At 37.2% G+C, this 23,073-nt stretch overlaps 1 protein-coding gene across 2 annotated transcripts in view; it reads right to left on the bottom strand.

The window, feature by feature from the left end:
• Positions 1-7,353: 7,353 nt before the first annotated feature.
• The window catches only part of LOC137009749 (kelch domain-containing protein 8B-like), a 136,730-nt gene continuing 121,010 nt past the window's right edge, over positions 7,354-23,073 (bottom strand). For both annotated transcript variants that reach the window (XM_067372220.1, XM_067372221.1), the window contains exons 6-7: positions 19,508-19,609; positions 7,354-11,376 (exon numbers count right to left, since the gene is read on the bottom strand). In XM_067372220.1, the coding sequence (XP_067228321.1) occupies positions 11,180-11,376; positions 19,508-19,609 (299 nt within the window). In that variant the 3' untranslated portion in view covers positions 7,354-11,179. The remainder of the gene's footprint in view (positions 11,377-19,507; positions 19,610-23,073) is intronic.

Genomic DNA, 23,073 nt, shown 5'->3' with positions numbered 1-23,073 from the left:
ACACACACACACACACACACACACACACACACACACACACACACACACACACACAAACAGGATTATATATGTAAGCAATAAGGTACGAGAGGCTGTGCTGTATCGTGAATAAGTCATGGCTGAAGGGTGTTTCGCGGTGTGAATATCGCTTATTCACGATAAAGCACTAGCCTCGAGTACCTTATTGCTTTTATAAAACAGTTACCACTCAATTCAAATATTAAAGCCAAAATATTTATCAATGCAACTTTCATGAAGTAAACTTTCACTAAATGTCTACCTTCCACCAGAAAAAATAGTCCCTGAACGTGAACAACAACAGAAATTACATTATTACACCATTAGATGGCGGCAAAGACTTTATGAGTGTGTCAGTCAGTAGCGAAGACTTTTATATTGAAAAGACTGAATTGCTGTGAACACGGAACAAGATGCAACTGACAAATGCTTCGACTAGCGCTGTCAGTCACGGGAAAACCCCTTAACTGTTAAAAGGACAAGATAATACATCGGACATTTAAACAGATTTTTTATTACGAACATAGGACTGACCTGAAGGAAAATGTTAAATCTGAATACAGGTAATAAACTCGCTCAATCGATCTCTATACTATACACTATACTTTTCTACATAATACAGTAAGCTTCAATGAACAATATCAACTGAGAACAAACAGTTTATGTTAAGTTTATGCTAAGAGTGGTTGCTAAGGGTGTTGTGTAGTGATACACAGAACCGTTGGGTGAAGCGGTCATAGCAGTGTTTTATCGTGAATAAAACACAGTTATTGACCAATGAAGGACAGGTTTTATAAGGGATATATATGCAAAGCAGCACACTGATGGTATGATTTCACTATAACAATCTTGTTATATACAGTATACAGGGGAGAAGTGCCTGTCTTACAATGTTCACAATGCTTTGATGCATTGTACTGTGTTTATACACACACCTGCATGTCAACATACTCGTCAAAGACGGTCAGTGTGTTCAAGTGCCAGTAGGCTACATAAGGTCTGTGTTTTGTCAGCCTGTGAACTTTAAAGACCTTTTCCAAAGTGCTGACAACATACTTGATGAGGATAAGCTCCTCTGGCCTATAGATATCCAGGCCACTCATTGCACAATAAAATAATAATCTCATTGGATTAATACAATAACAAATATGGAGAACATGCACACAACACATATTTAAAACTGCAAATAATGTTTAAGCCTTCATTTCACTCTATAGCTTACTTGTATTTTTTTTGTGCCATGCACCAGATGACAAATCTTAGTCAGTGTTATTACAATGCCTTTAAAATCAATTAGATATGAAAATGATTTAGTAGTGTTGGACTCATAACAACTCCAAATGAGGCAGTAATCAGGACTGAGTGATGGAGAAATGAGCACTGAGTGAGTTCACTTTGAATGTGCTTAATTACAATTACAAGTCATACCTGGATTTTAATATCTTTAGTTTTATTAAACTGCTGAGCTGTGCTGATTTTTATGATTATTATATACAATTATGCATCACTAGTCTAATCTGATATGACACTAAATCAGTTATGATGACACAAATAGCCTGCAAATAATTAATATGGACAAGAGGAGAAAGCACAAATATAATTAAAATGTAAACAAAGTTCTTTCTATAGTTCCACTTTACAAAAAAAAAAAAAAAAAAAAAAAAAAAAAAATACTAACAGATGCCCCTGGGTGTCAGTGTTACAAAGGCTACACTTTTACGGTGAATGCTTGGTTGATCGTTTTTTTTTTTGAGGCTATTTCTTTTAAAATACAATAAATAGTGGACTACTGATGGTTTACTGATCCTTTACACACAAAATATAGTTTATAATTGCTCGGATTAAAGACCTTAAAGTCAAATTAGTCTTGTGAGAGTTTAAAAATATTTATTTAATGCGATTACTAATGTAAAAGTACCTCAGAATGACACATCTTTCGGCGTTAGTCAGCGTACTGTCAACATTATGCAATCAAAATAGACACGGAGAAGAAAGTTATTCATGGCTCTCTGAATTGAGATTAATGTCTGATCCAGTTGCCAGGGCAGTGAATAAATATTTCCTCTGTCTCTCATCCCACCCACTTCCACACGCCCCTCGCCCAAAACACAGCAGGGAACCGAGAGTAATATTTCTGACGGTAGCCTACATCTCGCTCCTTTAATCAAAATGAGTAATAATGATCCACAGCACATACACACTGCGGGGAAATTAAAAATCAGAAATTAGGATAAGTACTGGCTGCTGCTGTTTAATTAGGGTATCAGCAGTTACCTGAGCAGAGATTCAAGGGCTTATTTAAGCACTTTACTGTTTACTGTTAATTCTTTTTTAATGCAAATGAATGAATTATTTGGGCACGTCCTTCATCTAATTATTTGTGCAGCCTGTTTGAAATAAATGGATTAGTTATTTTTTTTAATAGTACAGAAATATGTGAGGTGGGGAGTGTCATTAGACAGCTGCCAGACAACAAAGTCGTAAATCAACAGCAACAAGCGAAGCCAGAAACAAGATATCTTTAATCTCTGTCTTGCCAAGAGTTTTTAGTGGCATTTGAAGATGCTCTGGCTGTATAGGCTAGCTTTCATCCAAAATAAATGGTGGTGACTTTTAGTGACAATTCGTTTGTCTTTTATCTTGGAAATCAGTTAAAGGTGCCCTAGAACTTTTTAAAAAAAAAAAGATGTAATGTAAGTCTAAGGTGTCCCCTAAATGTGTCTGTTAAGTTTCAGCTCAAAATACCCCATAGATGTTTTTTTAATTCATTTTTTTAACTGCCTATTTTGGGGCATCATTATAAATGAGCCGATTCAGGGCTACTGGCCCTTCAATTCTCCTCCACACCCACGGCGCTCGCGCTTGCCTTAAACAGTGCCTAAACAAAGTTTACACAGCTAATATAACCCTCAAATGGATCTTTACAAAGTGTTCGGCATGTATGCGGCATGCATGTGTCGGATTATGTGAGTATTGTATACTGTTATATTGTTTACATTTGATTCTGAATGAGTTTGAGGCTGTGCTCCGTGGCTAATGGCTAATGCTACACTGTTGGAGAGATTTATAAAGAATGAAGTTGTGTTTATGAATTATACAGACTGCAAGTGTTTAATAATGAAAATAGCGACGTCTCTTGTCTCCCTAAATACAGTAAGAAACAATAGTTACTTTAACCACATTTAACAGTACATTAGCAACATGCTAACGAAACATTAGAAAGACAATTTACAAATATCACTAAAAATATCATGATATCATGGATCATGTCAGTTATTATTGATCCATCTGCCATTTTTCGCTATTGTTCTTGCTTGCTCACCTAGTCTGTTGTTTCACCTGTGCAGATCCAGACGTTAATACTGGCTGCCCTTGTGTGATGCCTCGATCATGGGATGGCATATGCAAATATTGGGGGCGTACACCCCGACTGTTACGTAACAGTCAGTGTTATGTTGAGATTCGCCTGTTCTTCGGAGGTCTTTTAAACAAATGAGATTTATATAAGGAGGAGGAAACAATGGAGCTTGAGACTCACTGTATGTCATTGTCATTTACTGAACTCTTGTTATTTGACTATGCCAAGATAAATTAAATTTTTCATTCAAGGGCACCTTTAATAAAGAAAATATAAATCACAATTCACTTGGGCCGGTTCACACTGAACGCAATTTTCCATTACACTGAGCCATTTTTAATTACTATTTTTATGTAAACATGTGCTAGACTTTCGTCTTTGCTCGATCACATTAGCGTGATCAGACGAGATTACTTTTTTCAAGTAAGTAGTAAAGTTACGCATTACTTTTAAATGTACAACAAAATATCTAAGTTACTTTGTTTTCCCATGTATTGAAAGAGAGACACCTCAATTTTGCAAAAGAGTTGTGTGCACTGTGTAAAAATGATGCTCATTGTAGTAACCTGCAATATGTTAAATTACAAAAATATAACTTTATAAAAAAAATGTCTTTGCAGCGGTCATTCAATGATCCAATTCAACCATAGCCTAACAATACGCAAAAATGACTTTAGATAAACATCACTTTTTTAAAATTCTTTTGCTGAAGATTGTTGAACTTTCTTCTCCTGCGTCCTATAGGGTAAATGTCGAACGTCATAACCCATAACCCCCAATTCTTTCAGAATGGCAGCACAGCTGAAAGGTTTGTTCGAGCTGCGCCCTCTACTGTACAGGCGTGAATGTGCATTTCCTTCAGCCTGTGGCTTATTCATTACACTTTTGGTGTGAAAGGGCCTTTTACATTTGCCAAAATAGAACCCAGGTGAGAAAAAGTTACGTAATACATTACTTTTCATAAAAAGAAAGTGATGTTACTTTTTTAGGGACTAATAAAGCAATTTTGTAACACATTACTTTTAAAAGTAACTTTCCCCAACATTGTTAGCGACAAGATTTTAAATGGGCAATATGTAAGAATTTTAATGTAATAATCTCTTATTCATTGCCAATGTGTGAACAGCTTGTAACGAAACTTAAAAAACAAGACCTTCCCCAACTTCCTATGGAAGCCTGTAGATTGATTTTTATGTAAAGGACTCAGAATATATTTTTGCCGGGAAAATCAAATGGATTACGTTAAACTTCAAGGAAGAGACATTGAACCACACAGGATCACATAGAAATGTTCAAAGAGTTTATTACAGAAATCGCAGTAGAGGCACTACCTCACATATATAGGCACTGAACTACTGAACTGGACTCGCAATTGTGTGTCAACACGGTTCAACACAATTCAGATATAAATCCAAACCATGTCAACCCATCTATTAAGTTTCAAGTGAAGTGTGATATGCAGCTCAAATCCCAGCTAACATCCAATGGGGGCTTTAACCAGTGCTAGACATTTCACTGATAATCTGTGCACTTTATATATTGCTTTCAAACTATTCTTCATTCTGATGACAACATTAAAGGTACTGTAAGCAATTTTGGGAATACCACACTTGAAAATGTAACTATAATCTGACAGATATCACTGAAATAGGTGTCCTGAGATTTCACACCTGTCTCTGTGACAGAACAGTATTCTGTAAAAAAACAAAAAAAGTAATTAAGGGGGTGTCCTGCGCTATTTTATCCAGATAGACTCTGCCAATCATTTTGTACGTTCATGGCTTTGAGCGGTAGAGAATTTTCAACAGATTGTGTGGTTGAAATTCGCAAAATACTGGAACACTAGCACTTACAGTACAGCAACTTTACAAAATAGCTTACCCAAAAATGAAAATTCTGTCATCATTTACTCACCCTCATGCCATTCCAAATCGGTACAACTTTATTTTGTGGAACATTTTGAAAAAATGCTCACTCTTGAGTTCTTAAACAATTCAACTTTTGGACCCCATTGTACAGTTTTGCAAGCCATCCAGGTATAGAATAACATTAGGGTAAATGAGAGAACATTCTTTTTTTGGGGTGAACTATCCCTCTAAGACATGTAAATGAGACTCGAATGTTAGCAGTTTTATATAAAGCTTCAATAAATGGCCATCAACAGCCTGGTTATGAATAAATCTTGTCCAATCTCACACAGGTTCATGCCTACGGTGCTCATACAACATCAATTCTACTGTCCCATAGTTCTTCACAGAATAAACATGGATAACAGTTACCTGTTTTTCAAAGTGTAACAACAGAGGTTGAATCAGTGCGTGGTCGACAACAGTACGCTAGAGGGTAAAACAGCTTTCGTTGTGTGGATGGGTGCAGTGTAATCTCATGGGACATTGCGAGTTCCCCTGGGCCGACCGTGTGTCTCTGCTCATCTACCTCAGTGTGAAACAATCCTCCATGGCAATATTTCAGATGTGGAAAAACATGAACTAAAATTGCATTTTCTGCTCAGGGCTAAAACCAAGACTTATCAGTCTAGATTAGAGATTATGCAGTGAAATAATGTGGATTTTGATTGATTTTTTATGGAGATTATGAGTCAGAAGCTGAAATACGCCCAGAATATCGGCACTGCATATTGAAGACTGTCAGAGGCCATCAGCTACCACTAGTACACCACTATATGACGGCACAACATCATATTGAAACAACAGACCATCTCTACAGCTCCTCAGATTACAAGTCAACATGACAACCTGTCACCTCACAAATCAACAAAACAAACATGTTAATCCACGAAACACTGAAGAACTGCATTATTTTAACAACCCACCACAGAGAATATTCAGAACACGGAGAAACATGAAAAATCACTGCAAAACAATTGCTACTTAAGAGTTTAGGTGATCATACACAGCGTTTACTCCAAAGTGATTTACATACAAATAAGGGTAAAAGACGAAATGCATTCGAACATGTTTGTATAATAAAAAAAAGCCCAGAGTCCAATGATTTGAATTGCCTAAAGTAATTTAAAGCACTGTGGAGAGGTCTGAACGACACCTCTGAAACAAACTGGAGTAAAACATTTCGCACCTCTAGATATGAAAATATAAGCTTAGCTCCACTGAAGCCCCTCATTCACCAGAGCTGTTTAACATCTCGAGATGTTTTTTTCATGAATAAAGACGTTCAGCGTTTCCATTTCATAGAGGCGGCAGAAACGAGACTCGAGTGAAAACGAAAAATGTGTCATGTGTCTTGTTGCAGAATTCGTAGACAAGAAAAAATAGAGGTATATTTCTCTTGGCATTATCTCTTTCCCTTAGATCATCTATTCACACATTGTCGTCTTCTGCCGTGCTGGAGGATGTTTCAGGTTTGAACCACTGTGACATTTACCCTCATATAAAGCAAAGTGAAAATGAATTCACCATCTGAGTTAGCCTGCAGCAGAGCCTACATTAATGAGGCCAAATTAAAAATAAAATAAAAATCTGAAAGCTCATTTTCTGACATCTTCCAATCCTCTGTTGTCTGTGAGCAGGATGACTGTCATGGCTTCGTACAGGCATAAATATCCATCTATTTGTCTGTTTCCACTGTGACGTGATGCACAAGACTGTCGTCAGCCAGCACATCATTACAGTCATCGGTTAGGCATGAATCTAAAACAAGTATGTGGATTGAATGTGTTGTTCTTTTGATTCTTATGTTTCTATGAGGCATTTTAATGTTGAATGTAAACCAAACTGACATTCAGTACTTAAAGCGATAGTTCCCCCCCAAAATGATTTTTTCCCCCCCCATCATTTACTCACCCTCAAGTAGTTCCAAACCTTTATGAATTTCTTTGTTCTGCTGAATACAAAAGACGATATTTGGAAGAATGTCAGTAACCAGGCGAGATCTGTTTGGTTACTGACATTCTTCCAAATATGTGACCCTGGACCACAAAAACCAGTCATAAGGGTCAATTTTCTGAAATTGAGATTTATATTTAATCTGAAAGCTGAATAAATCAGACTTCCATTGATGTGTGGTGTGTTAGGATAGGACAATATTTGGCCGATACACAACTACACAACGAAAATCTGGAATCTGAGGGAGCCAAAAAAATCAAAATATTGAGAAAATTGCCTTTAAAGTTGTCCAAATGAAGTCCTTAGCAATACATATCCACTCACAAAAATACATTTTTGATATATTTATGGTAGGAAATTTACAAAATATCTTCATGGAACATGATCTTTACTTAATATCCTAACGATTTTGGGCATCTAAGAAAAATTGATAATTTTGACCCATACAATGAATTGTTGGCTATTGCTACAAATATACCCGTGCGACTTATGATTGGTTTTGTGGTCCAGGGTCACATATATCTTCCTTTGTTTGGAACTACTTGAGGGTGAGTAAATGATGACAGAACTTTCATTTTTTGGGTGAACTATCCCTTTAATATTCCAACTAAAAACACACAAACAGCCATTTGCACTCAAAACAACAGTCAGTATGAATATGTATGAATGTCTTATTGTGCCCTCAGGCATCATATCGCCCAATAACAACAGGTCAACAACCCATCTGAGATCAGATGATAATCAGTGTGTGGATGCACATATTTATACAAACACACAGAGACCAGATAAATCAAACCCATACTGACCTCTCCTAGTGAAGATGCACTTGGTGCATCCAAACTAAGCAATGTGAATTCCTGACATACATGATTTCTGTTTTCGGCATGCTAAATGAGCTCTGTGACCCGATACCCATGTCAAATCATCATTGAGGGCAATACAAGACCCTCACAGGGCACTGGTGAACTGAAAATGAGGCATATGAGGTCTACGTCAAGGGTTTTATCTCATCACAAATTACAGGAAGTGAGCCCTCTGTCCTCCTCCACGTCTCCTGAGAGCGTTCATCTCTCGTCCTGTAAATGGGTCACTCAGAAACAGTTAATGTGAGCCTTGAATTGCAACTACTTTGACTAAATTTAATTAGCTCTTACCCTGAAGAAAAAGCTTCCAATTAAATATGAATATCACTGCATGTGAGCTTGATCGCCGAACACATTTCCTGTGTGTTTAACGCGCTGAGTGTCGAATATTTTAGTGTCAAGGTTTTCCGCATACAGCTCACTCCAGAAAAAGGAACACTATCCGACTTTCCCTCTCTCCAAACTTAACTGGTATTAAAAGAATGTTCTGGGTTCAATACAAGTTTACTTGGCTAAGAAAACAAGTGCATCGGCTAGTATAAACAAATATGACACATGTTTACAGTAATGCACTTACAGTGATCAGTCTGGATGACTATTAAAAGAGACAGTTTCAAAAGTATTACCATAACAATTAAACAATATATGCTAACATAAGCCTAAAAAAACATTATATTGAATTTTTCAAATTCCGGCATGGCTGGTGTTTTGAAAATCAAACGTACCCATACTATGGCCCCGTTTACACTAGTGCGTTTTTGTTTTAAAACGTATACATTTTGCCACGAGTTTCTGAAGATGTTACAAATCTGCCTGGAAGAGGACGTGTGTCTAAATCGTCCTAATGCGTGGTGAGGAGGAAAGTTTGAGTGTCCAAAGACTCTCCAAAGATCACAGCTGGAGAACTGCAGAGATTAGTTGAGTCTTGAGTCTTACATCCCCACAAGTTGTTCAGGAGGGTTTCAAGAAAAATCCTCTGCTCTCATCCAAAAACAATTTCAGGCATATTCAGTTGTCAGACACGACTGGAACTTCAAACGGGACCAGCTTCTATGGTCAGACGAAACAAAAAAACACTTTTGGCAGCAAACCCACCAGATGGGTTTGGTGCACACATGGATAAAAAATACCCCATGCCCACAGTTAAATATACTGCTGGATCTTTAATGTTGTGGGCCTATTTTTCTGCTGGAGGTCATGGACTTCTTGTTCAGATACATGATATCATGGGTTCTATCAAATACCAACAGATAAAAAAAAAAACCTAAACCTGGCCGCTTCTGCTAGAAATCCAATAATGGGCTGTGGTTGGATCTTCCATCAGGACAATGATCCAAAACAAACATCAAAACCAACACAAAAATGTGTCACTGAGCACAAAATGAAGCTTCTGCCATGGTCCCCTGACCTGAACCCTAAAGAAAAGGAGTGAAGTGAACTGAAGAGAAGAAGCACCAACATGGAGCTGGGAATCTGAAGGATCTGGAGAGATTCTGTATGAAGGAATGGTCTCTGATCTCTTGTCAGGTGTTCTCCAAATTCATCAGGCATTATAGGTGAAGACTCAGAGCTCTTGGCAAAAGGAGGTTGCAAAAATTATTGAATAAAAGGGTACCAATAATTGTGGCCAACATGTTTTGGAGAAAAACATTTATTTCATAATGTGATTTTCCCCCCACTTTCAATTCCTTTCCTTCAATGAAAGGTTAGACTTTTGCCAATTTTATGAATTAAAGATTAAAAGGATAAATGATGCAGATTTATTTTTACAGTCATCTTTGATCATATTTATCATGGGTACCAACAATTTTGTCCACGTATGTATGTTTGGAAGCCAGCAATATTAATTCCTCATCCATTTTGTTCCGTTCTCTGCTTTTTGATGTCGTTGTACAGCAAGAACGTGGTGACAGTTTGTCGGAGTTCGGTATTTGCCCCGCCCCTCCTATACTCTGATTGGACGGCTGGCTAAAAAGTGACAGTGATAAGGTGCGCAGCGTTTTACTCAAAGTTGAACATTCTTCTCTCAACTCGAGTAAAAAGTAAAAAACACCAAGCGTTCAGGGCCTCCCCTCCTGGCATATAAAAAAAAAAAAAACGTGTCGCTCCCATTGAAAACAATTGGATGAGAATGCTAGCCGCTGGAAAAAAAAAGCTTTGGTGGACACATGGCTTACTATAAACATATTTGCTTGATTTTACTAACTGATGGACACATGAAAATTATTGTATGTAGTAATCAACAGTATGTCACAAATAAGCTGTTTTGAACCTGGAACATTCCTTTAATTAACCAGCAAGATTAACCACATTGTCATCCTTCTCCCCTGTCTCTTGCTACAGTGAGGCATCAGTGATTTGCCATTATAAGTTGCTCTTTCCACTCATAACAATGCTCTATTTCACACGTACATGGCTGTGAAGGTACAAAAACACACACGTACACGCATCCGCCTCCCACTTCTGAAGTCTCGCGCAGAAGATTCTCTGTTTGTCAATAGTACAAAAAGTGCTAAACATGCTACCTCAGACGGGTGCTGTGGCAGCGTGGTGGATATGGCCCTAAGTTCCTCTTTAGTTTGCCAGAAAATTACCCTGCATTTATACTGAAAATGCTGTACAGTTCAAAGGCGCCTGGAGTGTTGCGTGTGCCTGTCTGTGTAGGTCTGCACATCTATATCTATATATTTTTTTGTTAATCTATATGTTAATAAATATTATATATATTTATTCTAACAATGTATTAATACATTGTTATAATCAATATATATATAAATATTTTTCAATTAATTAATATACTTTTATATTTTTTGCTCGTCTTAGATCTCCAGTCCAAAACTCCTCTGTCCAGAGGTGTGGAACGCTGTCCAAGCTCCAGTAGATTGTCTCCACTATTCAAAGTATAAAGCTGATGCGTCCTCTGAGGGGAAAGTCTGTGAATATTTGTCAGAGACACACACGTCAACTTGACGTCAGTCTGTGTGTGTGTTTACAGAGCCTACACTCTGGAAAGTACAGCATGTGAGGATTTGTTATAGTTGTCCATTAGTGTGTGTGTGTGTGTGTGCATGTGTGTGTCAGACGGTCTCTTTCAAACAGAGGGCTTCCACAGCATTGCTGGGACCCTGGGACACCCCTCCAATGAGGAACAGCATGTTGGGGGTCTGAATGGAGGCACAGGAGCAGCGAGGGCTGGGTAACGGGGCCACGGGTTCCCATCTCCTCTTCAGCTGGTTATAACTCTCCACTGACGCCAGTGGGGACGGCTGGTTACCTGAAAGCACACAATACACACACAAAACAGAACAAATCATTGTTGCAATTCACAAACAAAAAAATATTTTTAACAATGGCTTACTTTGATATAAACCATGAAATATATTAAATGGTGCCTTTTCAACACAGGATTAAACGATGTACCACAGATGTGAGGTAATCTATATGCTAGTGCAGAGGCTTTCAGTGCTTGGGGGTCCATTAAAATTGACAATTTTTTTTACATTTTACAAAATGTATTTTTATGCCTATTAAAGTTAGCATAAATAAGTTAAATAATAAGAATTATTAATATATGATTACTACTAATAAAGATATATTTTTTAAAAATATTAATATATATTTTTTATATTTTACTGTTTCTTTGTGCTTTTTCCAAATGACCAGAAATCATAAGATTAATCTTTATACATAAGATTATTTTATACAACTGACAGTCCTAGTTTATAACACTAACATTTTTTTTTTTTTACTTTTATATTACTCAATAGTTAATAGAAAAGAAAATAATGTCAACATTAGGGTTGCACGATTTATTGCACGATACGAAAAATAACATTTAACCAAGTTAAATGTGATTCTTAGTGTGATTATGATTTTTTACGCGTCGCTTGTCAATATAGTATGGCTCCAAATGCTAATCCATCTGAAAGCACTGCGAGATTAAATTACTTATAATGTAAATTTGAAAAAACAAAACATGTGTCAAACAGCATTTATTAACATACTGTCCAACAAAAGACAACATTTAATAACATGTTTTTACTCCAAACTCACATCATCATAACAGTTGAGCATTCTTCTGTGAGATGATGTGGCTTCTTACACAGAATAAGGCAGTCGTTTGTTTATTAGTCATGTTTAATCAATCAAAGCATTTAAATTTTCTGTTTATTGCATGTTATTTTCTTCTGTGCAAGAGCGCCCTCTGGCTTTCAGATGGAGAAGCATTTACTACTGATCACAGAGCTGTACAGCTCTGACAATTTGCGCATAAAATAATCGCAGCCTTTGCAAAATCACTTGCGGTTTAATTGCAATAAATCGTGCAGCCCTAGTCAACATTCAAAACAATATTTCCAAATAATATATATTTTTTATATATATATATATATATATATATATATATATAAAATATACAGTACAGTCCAAAAGTTTGGAACCACTAAGATTTTTTATGTTTTTAAAAGAAGTTTCGTCTGCTCACCAAGGCTACATTTATTTAATTAAAAATACAGTAAAAAACAGTAATATTTTGAAATATTACAATTTAAAATAACTGTGTACTATTTAAATTATTTACACATTAAATGTTTCTTGAGCAGCAGATCAGCATATTAGAATGATTTCTGAAGGATCATGTGACACTGAAGACTGGAGTAACGATGCTGAAAATTCAGCTTTGCATCACAGGAATAAATTACTTTGTGAAATATATTCAAATAGAAAACAGTTATTTTAAATTGTAATAATATTTCAAAATATTACTGTTTTTTACTGTATTTTTAATTAAATAAATGTAGCCTTGGTGAGCAGACGAAACATCTTTTAAAAACATTAAAAATCTTAGTGGTTACAAACTTTTGGACTGTACTGTATATATATATTTACTATTTCAATGGTTTGTGTGACTTTAGTTAAAGGAACACTCCACTTTTTTGAAAATAGGCTCATTTTCCAACTCCCCTAGAGTTAAACAGTTGAGTTTTACCGTTTTCGAATCCATTCAGCCGATCTCCGGGTCTGGCGGTACCACTTTTAGCATAGCTTAGCATAGTTCATTGAATCTGATAAGACCATTAGCATCTCGCTCAAAAATGACCAAAGAGTTTAGATATTTTTCCTATTTAAAACTTGACTCTTCTGTAGTTACATCCTGTACTAAGACCGACGGAAAATGAAAAGTTGTGATTTTCTAGGCTGATATGGCTAGGAACTATACTCTCATTCTGGCGTAATAATCAAGGAACTTTTCTGCCGTACCATGGGTGCAGCAGGCGCAATGATATTACACAGCGCCTCTCACAAACGTCTCCATGGTTGCAAGGCACGTTCCCTGTGCAAGCAGGGGGTCACCAGTGGTGCGTAATATCATTGCGTCTGCTGCACCCATGGTACGGCTGAAAAGTTCCTGGATTATTACGCTGGAATGAGAGTGAGATTTGAGCGAGATGCTAATGGTCTAATCAGATTCAATGAACTATGCTAAGCTATGCTAAAAGTGGTACCGCCAGAACCGGAGATCGGCTGAATGGATTTGAAAACGGTAAAACTCAACTGTTTAACTCTAGGGGAGTTGGAAAATGAGCCTGTTTTCAAAAAAAAGTGGAGTGTTCCTTTAAGTCAGTAATAAAACGCAAGTCAATAATAAAAGTCATTTGCTTAATTTCAGAAACAATGTAATATAATTTTTAATAATTATATATTTTATATATAAACAAAAACTTTTAACAGCTTTCTTTTGAGAAAATGCACTAAAAATGTTGATGACTCATCCTAGAATGAGAAGCTCCTCCCCCAACACCACCTAAAATCAACTAGCAATTAGCAAAGCATAATCCACGACTGTGACGCAAACTATTGGCTATTTAAAAAAAGGGAGGGGGGTGGTGAGTGGGGAATGAACCCTTCAATATTTCCCTCCCAAACTTCCTGATTCACAAAGAAATACACAAGACAGAAAACTGCTTGTCCAGTACTAAAAGTTAAACACTCTAAACAAGTCTCCCAGTCCACATGTCAAAGCCTAAAAGAAGAATTTCCACATTTAGTATTGAACATTTCATTGTGAGCTGCCTGGATTCAAAGGCAGTTGTGCAGAAAGCAATGCACATTAGACAGCCTTTCCAGCCATTCAATCAACACAACACCCTCTCCACATTAGCACACAGCATCCACAGCGCTCTCATTCTCACAGCACACACACACACACATTGCGGATGTTTCTCACAGATGAAGCACTTGCCACCTGGTGGGTTTTGGGACTAAAACAAGTTTGAACAGGTGGCTCAATGCAGATTTCTTCAAATTATGTAACTCCTACAGATTCTGTGGCTCATGCTTCAGGAAACTTTTCCTCTGATGTTGCAAAATAAATAAATAAATAAATAAAAACAAAGTTTCCCTGGTAAATCCTGGCACAAACACTGCAGTCGCAGTGAACAACGAACATTTTCTCATTTTCCCCAGGGTCAGTTAGACCAGGCTGGATGTTTTCACTCTTTTGCCTTTGGTGCCGAGACCTAAATCATCATACGGTACCTGCCACTAAGTTTCCATGGTTACTCAAATTGAACTGCAGATGATATGGACGGGCTGGTGCGGTGACTATTGTTATCATAATTTCCTGGTAGAACAAACACTTGGGCAAATCCGCTTGTGGTAATCAAAAGTGTCACGTTGAGAGCTCCTGCATGTTGCTACGCATCTTCAGGCGCTCGTATGTTCACACAAATACATATTTGTAAGAACAGATTTGTAGAAGCTGTTTTTGCAAAGGCTGGATTTATCTTTGCTGAATGATTTCACTTTCAGGACAGTTTTGTTTTTCATTTTAATTCTACTCCACCTTAAAATAACATTAAAACTGAGCACGTATTTCTAGCAGGCAAAATATCGCAAAAGGTCAAAAACATGACATCCAATCAAATTACCTCGTTTTTTGTGGTCAAAGCAGCGTGCATATGATAGGTTGTGTGCAAAGAATGCTGCCTTAGGAAATCGTGCTACATTACTTCCATTCTGGACCATTTATGTTTGTATAAAGTGGGGCTTTAGCACTTACTAGCATGAAAATCTCTCTTCGATAGCAAAACGTGCAATACAATGTGCAATACAATTGTTACTGAATGAATCAATGACTCACTCATTAAGACAGTGACTTACTGCCACCTACTGGCAGTTTTAGTTTAATATTTAAAAGTTTAACTTCGTTTTTAAAGGTGCAATGTGTACATTTTAAGAGGATCTATTGACAGAAATGCAATATTATATACATAACTATGTTTTCAGTGGTGTATAAAGATCTTACATGATGAACTGTTAAGTTTTTATTACCTTAGAATGAGCCACTTTATCTACATACACCGCAGGTCCCTTTACATCGAAGTCGCCATTTTGCATGTTTCTACAGCAGCCCTAAACGGACATGTTGGCTTGACTGGCTGCTCTCTGCTGTCTCAGAGGATGACATCTTTGTCCTGTGTTGGCCACCGTAGCTTCTCTATATTGCAATTCGTAACCTCACTGCACCTTTAACATCATTGCATAATCTCTCTATTGAACATTTTTTATTTGAAACATTTTATTAAGGTATTTATAAAGTAAAAAAAATGCACTGGATTGCAATCAATTTAAGTGGGCAAATATTGTGCCTTAATGGAAAAGGTGTGACTGCAGTCTAAGTGGAAGAGGTGGGATAACACAGAAGGATGTTAAATGCCTCAGGGGGTACACCACTCTAAAAAGTTTGCACCACTGATCTATAGGGAGTTTTCCACCTTACAGAAATGCAAATCTTAAATATTACCATTAAATTTATCATAGATCTAAATCTAAACGTTTAATATCTACACACAGCTAAATACAGCTCCTGTTCAGCAACAAATAACATTAAATGAAGCTGAACCATCAGCAGGAATCAAGCTAACACAAAGCAGTTTCCTTACTGTGTTCACACCGCCGGAGGCGAGAGCGTCAAAGTGACAGGAAGTCATTCATTTTCAATGAGAGCCCGGCAGCGAGCTCCGGCGAGAGCGGCACGGCGAGTTGAAATCAGGTTAACTTTATGGTAATGAGCTATGACGCAGTTCGGCGGCAACCAATCGGAATGTAGATGTCCTCGCTTGAGAGGCTTCCAATTGGTTAACGCAACTTGTCATTTACTTTGACCCTCCCGTCGGCGGCGGTTTGAACTAACAGTACAGCGTTGTTGGCAGGGCGGCCAAGGCGAATGTTGACGCTCTCGCCACCAGCGGTGTGAACACACGGTTAAGCTTTGTTCAGACTGTACACAAAACTTATTTGGTTTCTAAATCCAAATTGACAATTTGTAAACTAGTAATGCACTGAAACTTTTTTTTTTTTTTTTACTGAAACGAAAATTTTAATTTAGTTGAAAACTGAAACCAAAACTAAAGTTTGGGTAATTGAACTTTTTTTGCTGTTCAGGTTTTAGTGTTCTCAGGTGATCAACTTTATGACAATTTTCGTCCGAATATTCTTGGTTGCTGAAATGTTGTTCATCACTACAATCAAAATACATATACTGTTACAATGACAGTATTTAAGCCATTTATGAAACATAAGCTGTGTCTGAAACCGCTCCCTATCCACTATATAGTCCACTATATCGGGTGTCGGCCATTTTGTAGTGGTGTCCGAATTCTGAGTGAACGACTTCATTCCCTACATTCGTTCAATACTTTATACCCACAATTCTCTCTGATTTCGAGTGTACATTCAATGTACACTTGCTGAAGCACTATTTCCCAAAATCCAATTTTTTTAACCTTTTTTATTTTTTATTAATCACTACTTGAGTAAAACCTACTAAAATGTAGGGGGACATTATTATATAGATGAATAAAAAAAAATGAAATTATATTAATAAAAATATTATTTATATTATTAAAATATTATGTAGGCATTAAATCCATTTAATGTGTTTTTACTAACAGCAATGTGTTTTAATAATTTGTGGCACTGTTAACTCATTAAACTTTAAAAGATGATAATTTAGTGGATGATTTAAAAAAATTCGTTAATCATAGGTAGCGTATTCAAATCATAACGGTCGCCTGAGGGCGCTCAAAGACCACGTCATCTGTGAGCGTGAGCGTTTCTAACAACTTTATTAAAAAGTATAAATACATGAAATTATATACACTTGTTAATGTGTTTATTTTTGTTTGCAGTATTTATAGTATTAAATGATTATGAACACATTAAGCATGACAAAAAAATATACATCGATTAAACTACAAAGCTGGCACAGAGGCATGGATGATTACAAAATAAAGTCATTATGATTGTTGTTGTTATTAACATTGTTTTATAATGTAAATAACATGTAGGATAAAATAGTTTTATCGTGTGTCGAGCCGTTTCTGATACAGATATCTCCGACACACAGTGTATACGTCAGCGTCCGAATTCACTCACTTCATTTCGTTCACTCCATACAGATATAGTGCACTCAAATGCCATACACTATATAGGGATTAGTGAATGAGTGAACGAGTGAGTGGTTTCGGACACAGCTATAATCTGATTTATTTGTTCATAAAGTGTCGTAAATATCCATTGTTGTTATGGTAACAATGTAAACATCCACACGATGCCAGGTTTTCTCACGCTACAACTGAGAGCAGCTGTCAGAGTGGAAAGAGAGGATGGAAAGTGGAAATTATCTCTCTGCTCATGTCTATGGTGACATCTTGCTGAACTCACAAGACACATGAGAGTACATTAAGCAACTGAGGCATTTTACGCAGTTATGCATGTAATGCACAAAACTGTCAAATCATTCACTACCTAGTGAACAGGACTAGAAGGAAGAGTATGAAAAATGAGTCATCACAAATGGCAAAAAGGACAAAAATGGCGAAATTCAGACAATATTTGACAACATGTCATGTAATCATCCAAATATGACAAACAAAGCAGCTCTTGAGTAAATCAATCTTAATTATCCTAATTACCTTAATACAAACACCTTGGAAATACATTCATTCAATCATTTCTTTACACTGATCCTGCCATAATAGGCCCTTTTCCGGGTTTCTCCGGGAAAAGGGTCTATACCTGAACTAATGAGCATATATAGGCATAAATGAGTACATTTGAATGAGGCCATAGATGATTGAGGGACAAATCATCTGAAGAGCAATTTCTCAAGTATGGACATAATAGCTGCCATTAATTCTGGAAAGACACGAGGAGCTACAGGGAATGAAGCATCTCTTCCAGTTATATCATTATATCTGTGTGTGTTTGTGTGTGCGTGTGTGCATAAGTCTGTATCGCCTGAGTGTCCAACAACGGCAGCTTAAAAGGAAGAACAGAAGAAAAAGACGATGAAAAGAGGCCACTGAAGGAGACACAAAAATAGCTCAGAAACAGCACCAGATAAAAAAAATGAACAGCAACAGCAGTGACACTAAATACGAAGGGAGGAAAAGACACACCTGCGACATGACACGAAGACATGAAGGGGTAGAAAGAAATAACAACAACTAAGAGAGGATAGATGGAGCAGGTGAATAAGGAAGTAGTGCGACGCTCAAACGTGAATGTTCTCACGTTCTATGAATAGTGAAAATACACACGCACACAATTCTCCATTGGCTCCTGTGATGCCTGAAATTCTGTCTATTTCTAGACAGGAAAATATGAAATAAAAATGTGCCATGTATAATCCGCAACGCTCTGCCCTAAATATCATTTTTTGGGAAGATGCAGAAATTTCTCGCCCACTCTTTGAGCTGACATTTATTGAAGAAATCTCTCTTTCTCCCTCTAGTAATGTAGCCACAGACAAACAGACTGGAAAAGAAATAAGGCAGCATTTGAGCCTGATATTCAGAGCCTCTTCACTGGAGCGTAAAGACCCAAATGAACAAATCATTTTGTTTAAAGACATGCCAGTCTAGGGAACAGGCTGTCGTTGAGCAATTTCACATGTTCATTGATTCATAATGAAGCTAAGTGTGATTCTTTGACTTTCCAATTAAAACGAAGTTCTGCTTATAAATGAAACAAATGGATAAGGGAATGATCGAACTACACGCTAAAAATATCAATGCAAATTATGCAGATTGCTTCCTAAGAGAAGGTCGCAGGGTTCGTAAAGTTGTTCAGATGTGGCCTGTAATTGTTGTCGATGTACTGTGAGGTAGATTCTTGTTGCTAGGCGATATTAGTGCACAGTACTTACTCATGGCTGCACATAAAGACCTGACATAATGAATCCATTTGCTCGATCTGGCATTTTATTAGGAGGCCGTTTCTGCCGCAGGTTGTTCTGAAAAATGACAGTCCCTGTGCTGCGCTTTGTAGATTTCTTTCCTGATTTTCTAAACTCAGTTGATCCTATTTGCATAATCTATTCAACATCGGCAGTTACTTACCGAGTCCCCCCGCAGCGATGACCCGTCCGCCGAGACAGCCGGCTACAAAGTCCGCCCGCTTCTCTCTCATGCGACAGCTCCGCGTGGCCTTCATCCACACACCTGCACACAGGTGAAAACAACCACCAGAGGTTAAAGGTCAGAGAGGGGTTTTATTTATATAATCCCCTGGTTTCACAGACAAGGCTTAATCCTAGTCCCATAATAAAATAAAAGTATATTTGAGCTCTTTTAATGGATTAGTTCACTTTAAAATGAAAATTACCCCAAGCTTTTACTCACCCTCAAGCCATCCTAGATGTATATGACTTTCTTCTTTCTGATGAATACAATTGGCGAAATATTAATAAATATCCTGATACGTCCAAGCTTTATAAATGGCAGTGAACAGAAACCACTGGTTTGAAATTCAAAACAGTGCATCCATCCATCATAAACATACTCCACACGGCTCTGGGGGGTTAATAAAGGCCTTCTGAAGTGAAGTGATGTGTTTGTGTAAAAAAACAGTCCCCCCTGTGGTGAAAATCAAGTCATATGTCTATCTAATTACCGTTATGTGTCCGGCGTTGTAAAAAGCAATACCATTAGCAGCGTTTACCTCAATAAGTTAATTTGGATCTAGGAGGCGGGGCTAATTATGATAGGCGCCAGGGCTAATTATCATATTCATAGATTCTGTATATTAATGAGGAAAGGGTGTAGAGTTACATTGAAGCTATTTTAAGGTATTATGTTTTTTTCACAGGAAAAAAAAAAACATTTAAATGTGTCATTTTGGTGATCAAAAATTAGTTTTAAGGGATACAATTATTGACTACAAAGGTCTTTAAATAAAATAACTAGCTTCTGCCAGACCGCCTTCCGTATTCAACTTATGAAAAAACTTGTTTCGTAAGTTGAATATGGAAGGTGTAGGAAGTAGCGCAAGTATTTTGAACTGCGAGAGGCATTACACTTTCTTCATAAGTTGAATAAGGAAGGCGGTCTGGTAGAAGCTAGATATTTTACTTTATAACGTGTTAAATATGGATATTTTTCTTACACAAACACATCACTTTGCTTCAGAAGGCCTTTATTAACCCCCCGGAGCCGTGTGGAGTATGTTTATGATGGATGGATGAACTTCCTTGAGCTTCAAACCGGTGCTTTCCATGCACTGCCATTATAAAGCTTCAGGAGCTTCAGGGTGATTATTAATATAACTCCAATTGTATTCGTCTGAAAGAAGAAAGTCATATACGCCAAGGATGGCTTAAGGGTGAGTTATTCATGGGGCAATTTTCATTTCAAAGTGAACTAATGCTTTAACTGAAGGCAACTTGCACTGATATCTTAAAATTTCAGTGCCATTGTTTTGTCTCAAGATGTACACCAGTAATTTATAAAAGCGGTCCTAATGTCCTAATTGAACTAAGGCCTAATCTTGGCTTAATCTAAGCCCTGCCTGCCCGGGCCTATATTTATTTTATTATTATATTTAAATGATAATGGTAATAATAATCAAGTACGTTATAGTTTTCATTATTAAAACAAATATTTCATTCAATCAGCATTGTCATGACATCTTCCTTGGCCTCAGAGTGATCAGTCACATGGCTTTCATGGCTTGGTTTAATAACTTCCATGGTTTCTATGCACACTGCTGGTAGATCGTGAACTTTCAGGGGGTCCATCAACAGTTGTTGAGATCTCTCCAGGTATTATCAATATAAAACACCAACATATGTCCCTGATTCACTATAATCTAGCCAGATGGGGCATGTTGCTCATGGTCATTTGTAAGCATGTGGGGACCGGCTAAAGTTGACATGGAAACCGTAATGTATCATAATGACTGCAATAAAACAAGCGGGCACTGAAAGTCAGAGAGTTCAGACTCGCGCACGCAGTCGATCTGCCCTGAACTATACAAACGGCTTGAGGCACAGCTTTAGTGATGAACAAACAGCTGAGAAAGTCATCTCTCTCTATTTTTGATGCCCTGACATGGCATGAACATTTAGTCTTCAGAAAGTCTCCCTGCATGACACTGTATGCCTGGGAGCAAATTTATGCCCTCACTTATCTCAGACGTCCCCATAAACGTCGTCTTCACTCACTCTTTTTGAGGGCACTTTAAAATCTGTTCGCTCCATTTCCTTTCATTGTTAGCCACCTGCCATCTCTTTCAACTATTCTGATCTCTAAGCACTTCTGTGTCTTTCAATTCATCCCACATATTCTCCCTTCTGTCTGCCTCATAAAGAAATGCAGTCTGTTTGAAAAGTACTCTATAGGCCACTGTTTCCTCGCCCACACACTCTTACCTGTCCTCACTGGACTAAATAGCCCTCTTGCTCAAGGTAACAGGATGATGAGCTGAGGAAGAGAAATACTCAGCTGTATCCCAACCTTGTCCTGACTGATGGCACAATATGCAGAACGACTGTCTAGGAATGAATATCTTCCAATATTGTTTGAATGAGAATTTTACCACTTTAATGGGGTCATAAGAATAAGAGATTTTCCTTGTGACTTTTTGGCATTTTTAAATAGTTATGCTAGTAGGTAGCAACAAGGGACTGACTTTATGTCAGCGAATCATTTAATTAGGGTTTCATTCATACACTCGGATTCATTCAGGAACAAAATAAGTTACTGTCTATGAGTGAGTCGTTGAATAATTCAGTTAACTGTTTAGTTTAAATTCCCATTCAGGAACAAAACTTCCCTGACTTGTCAAAAGATGAATATATATTTACATTCCACAACCTTTTATATGGCTTTTGTACAGCACATTTCAAAGATGATGTTTACACATAAATCTTAAAGGCACAGGAGCACAAAACAGCCTGTATCATTCTAAAAATAAGCGTCAAAGAGAGAGTGTAAAATGGTCACGAAAATCTAAGTTATGATTTGTAGTAAAAAAAAAAAAAAAAAAAAAAAAAAAAATTGACTTACATAAGTAGATCAAAGGGAAAAACATGATAAATTAATACTGATATTAACAGGCATCAGTGGTGGTTCCTCATTACATGTGGTGGCTTATGCATTTCATGGACATTAATGTTCATGTGAGAGTCTCCTATATAATTATAATGAAATATATAATTTGATTCAGTACTTTGTACAAGCAGGACGAAGACAAATAGGTTGAAGACTACAGGGATTCAAATATTAATAATACACTGCTTCCTGTCAGCTGTCAAAAAAAAAAAGAAAAAAAGAAGAGCAAGACTTTGAATCATCTCCTCTGATAATGAAGCTCTGCATTTAAGCACATCCTCTCTAATAAAACAGATGTGCTGAGAAACACTGAGAAAGAAAGCAAAAGATCAAAGATATAGGAACAATTTTTCTCAACCTGTCTATCTGTCTTTTCCTTCACACACACACAGCACGGCAAAGCATGGTATTTAATGAAGTGTGGCGGCCTAGCGTGACCGGTCAAACTGTTTTTAGAAGAGAGAAAGCCATTCACCATCTCACTAGGCACAGGTAAGCTCATTGTATGAGATTAAAGCACATTGAATGGAGAAAGAGAGAACAGTACAGAGAAGAAAAGATTTGGATGGAGGGAA

This window comes from Chanodichthys erythropterus, chromosome 20 (assembly GCF_024489055.1).
Source record: "Chanodichthys erythropterus isolate Z2021 chromosome 20, ASM2448905v1, whole genome shotgun sequence".
In the NCBI taxonomy this organism is placed as follows: Eukaryota; Metazoa; Chordata; class Actinopteri; order Cypriniformes; family Xenocyprididae; genus Chanodichthys; species Chanodichthys erythropterus.
Note: the sequence above shows the minus strand (reverse complement) of the source record. Positions and strands in the feature narration are given on the sequence as shown.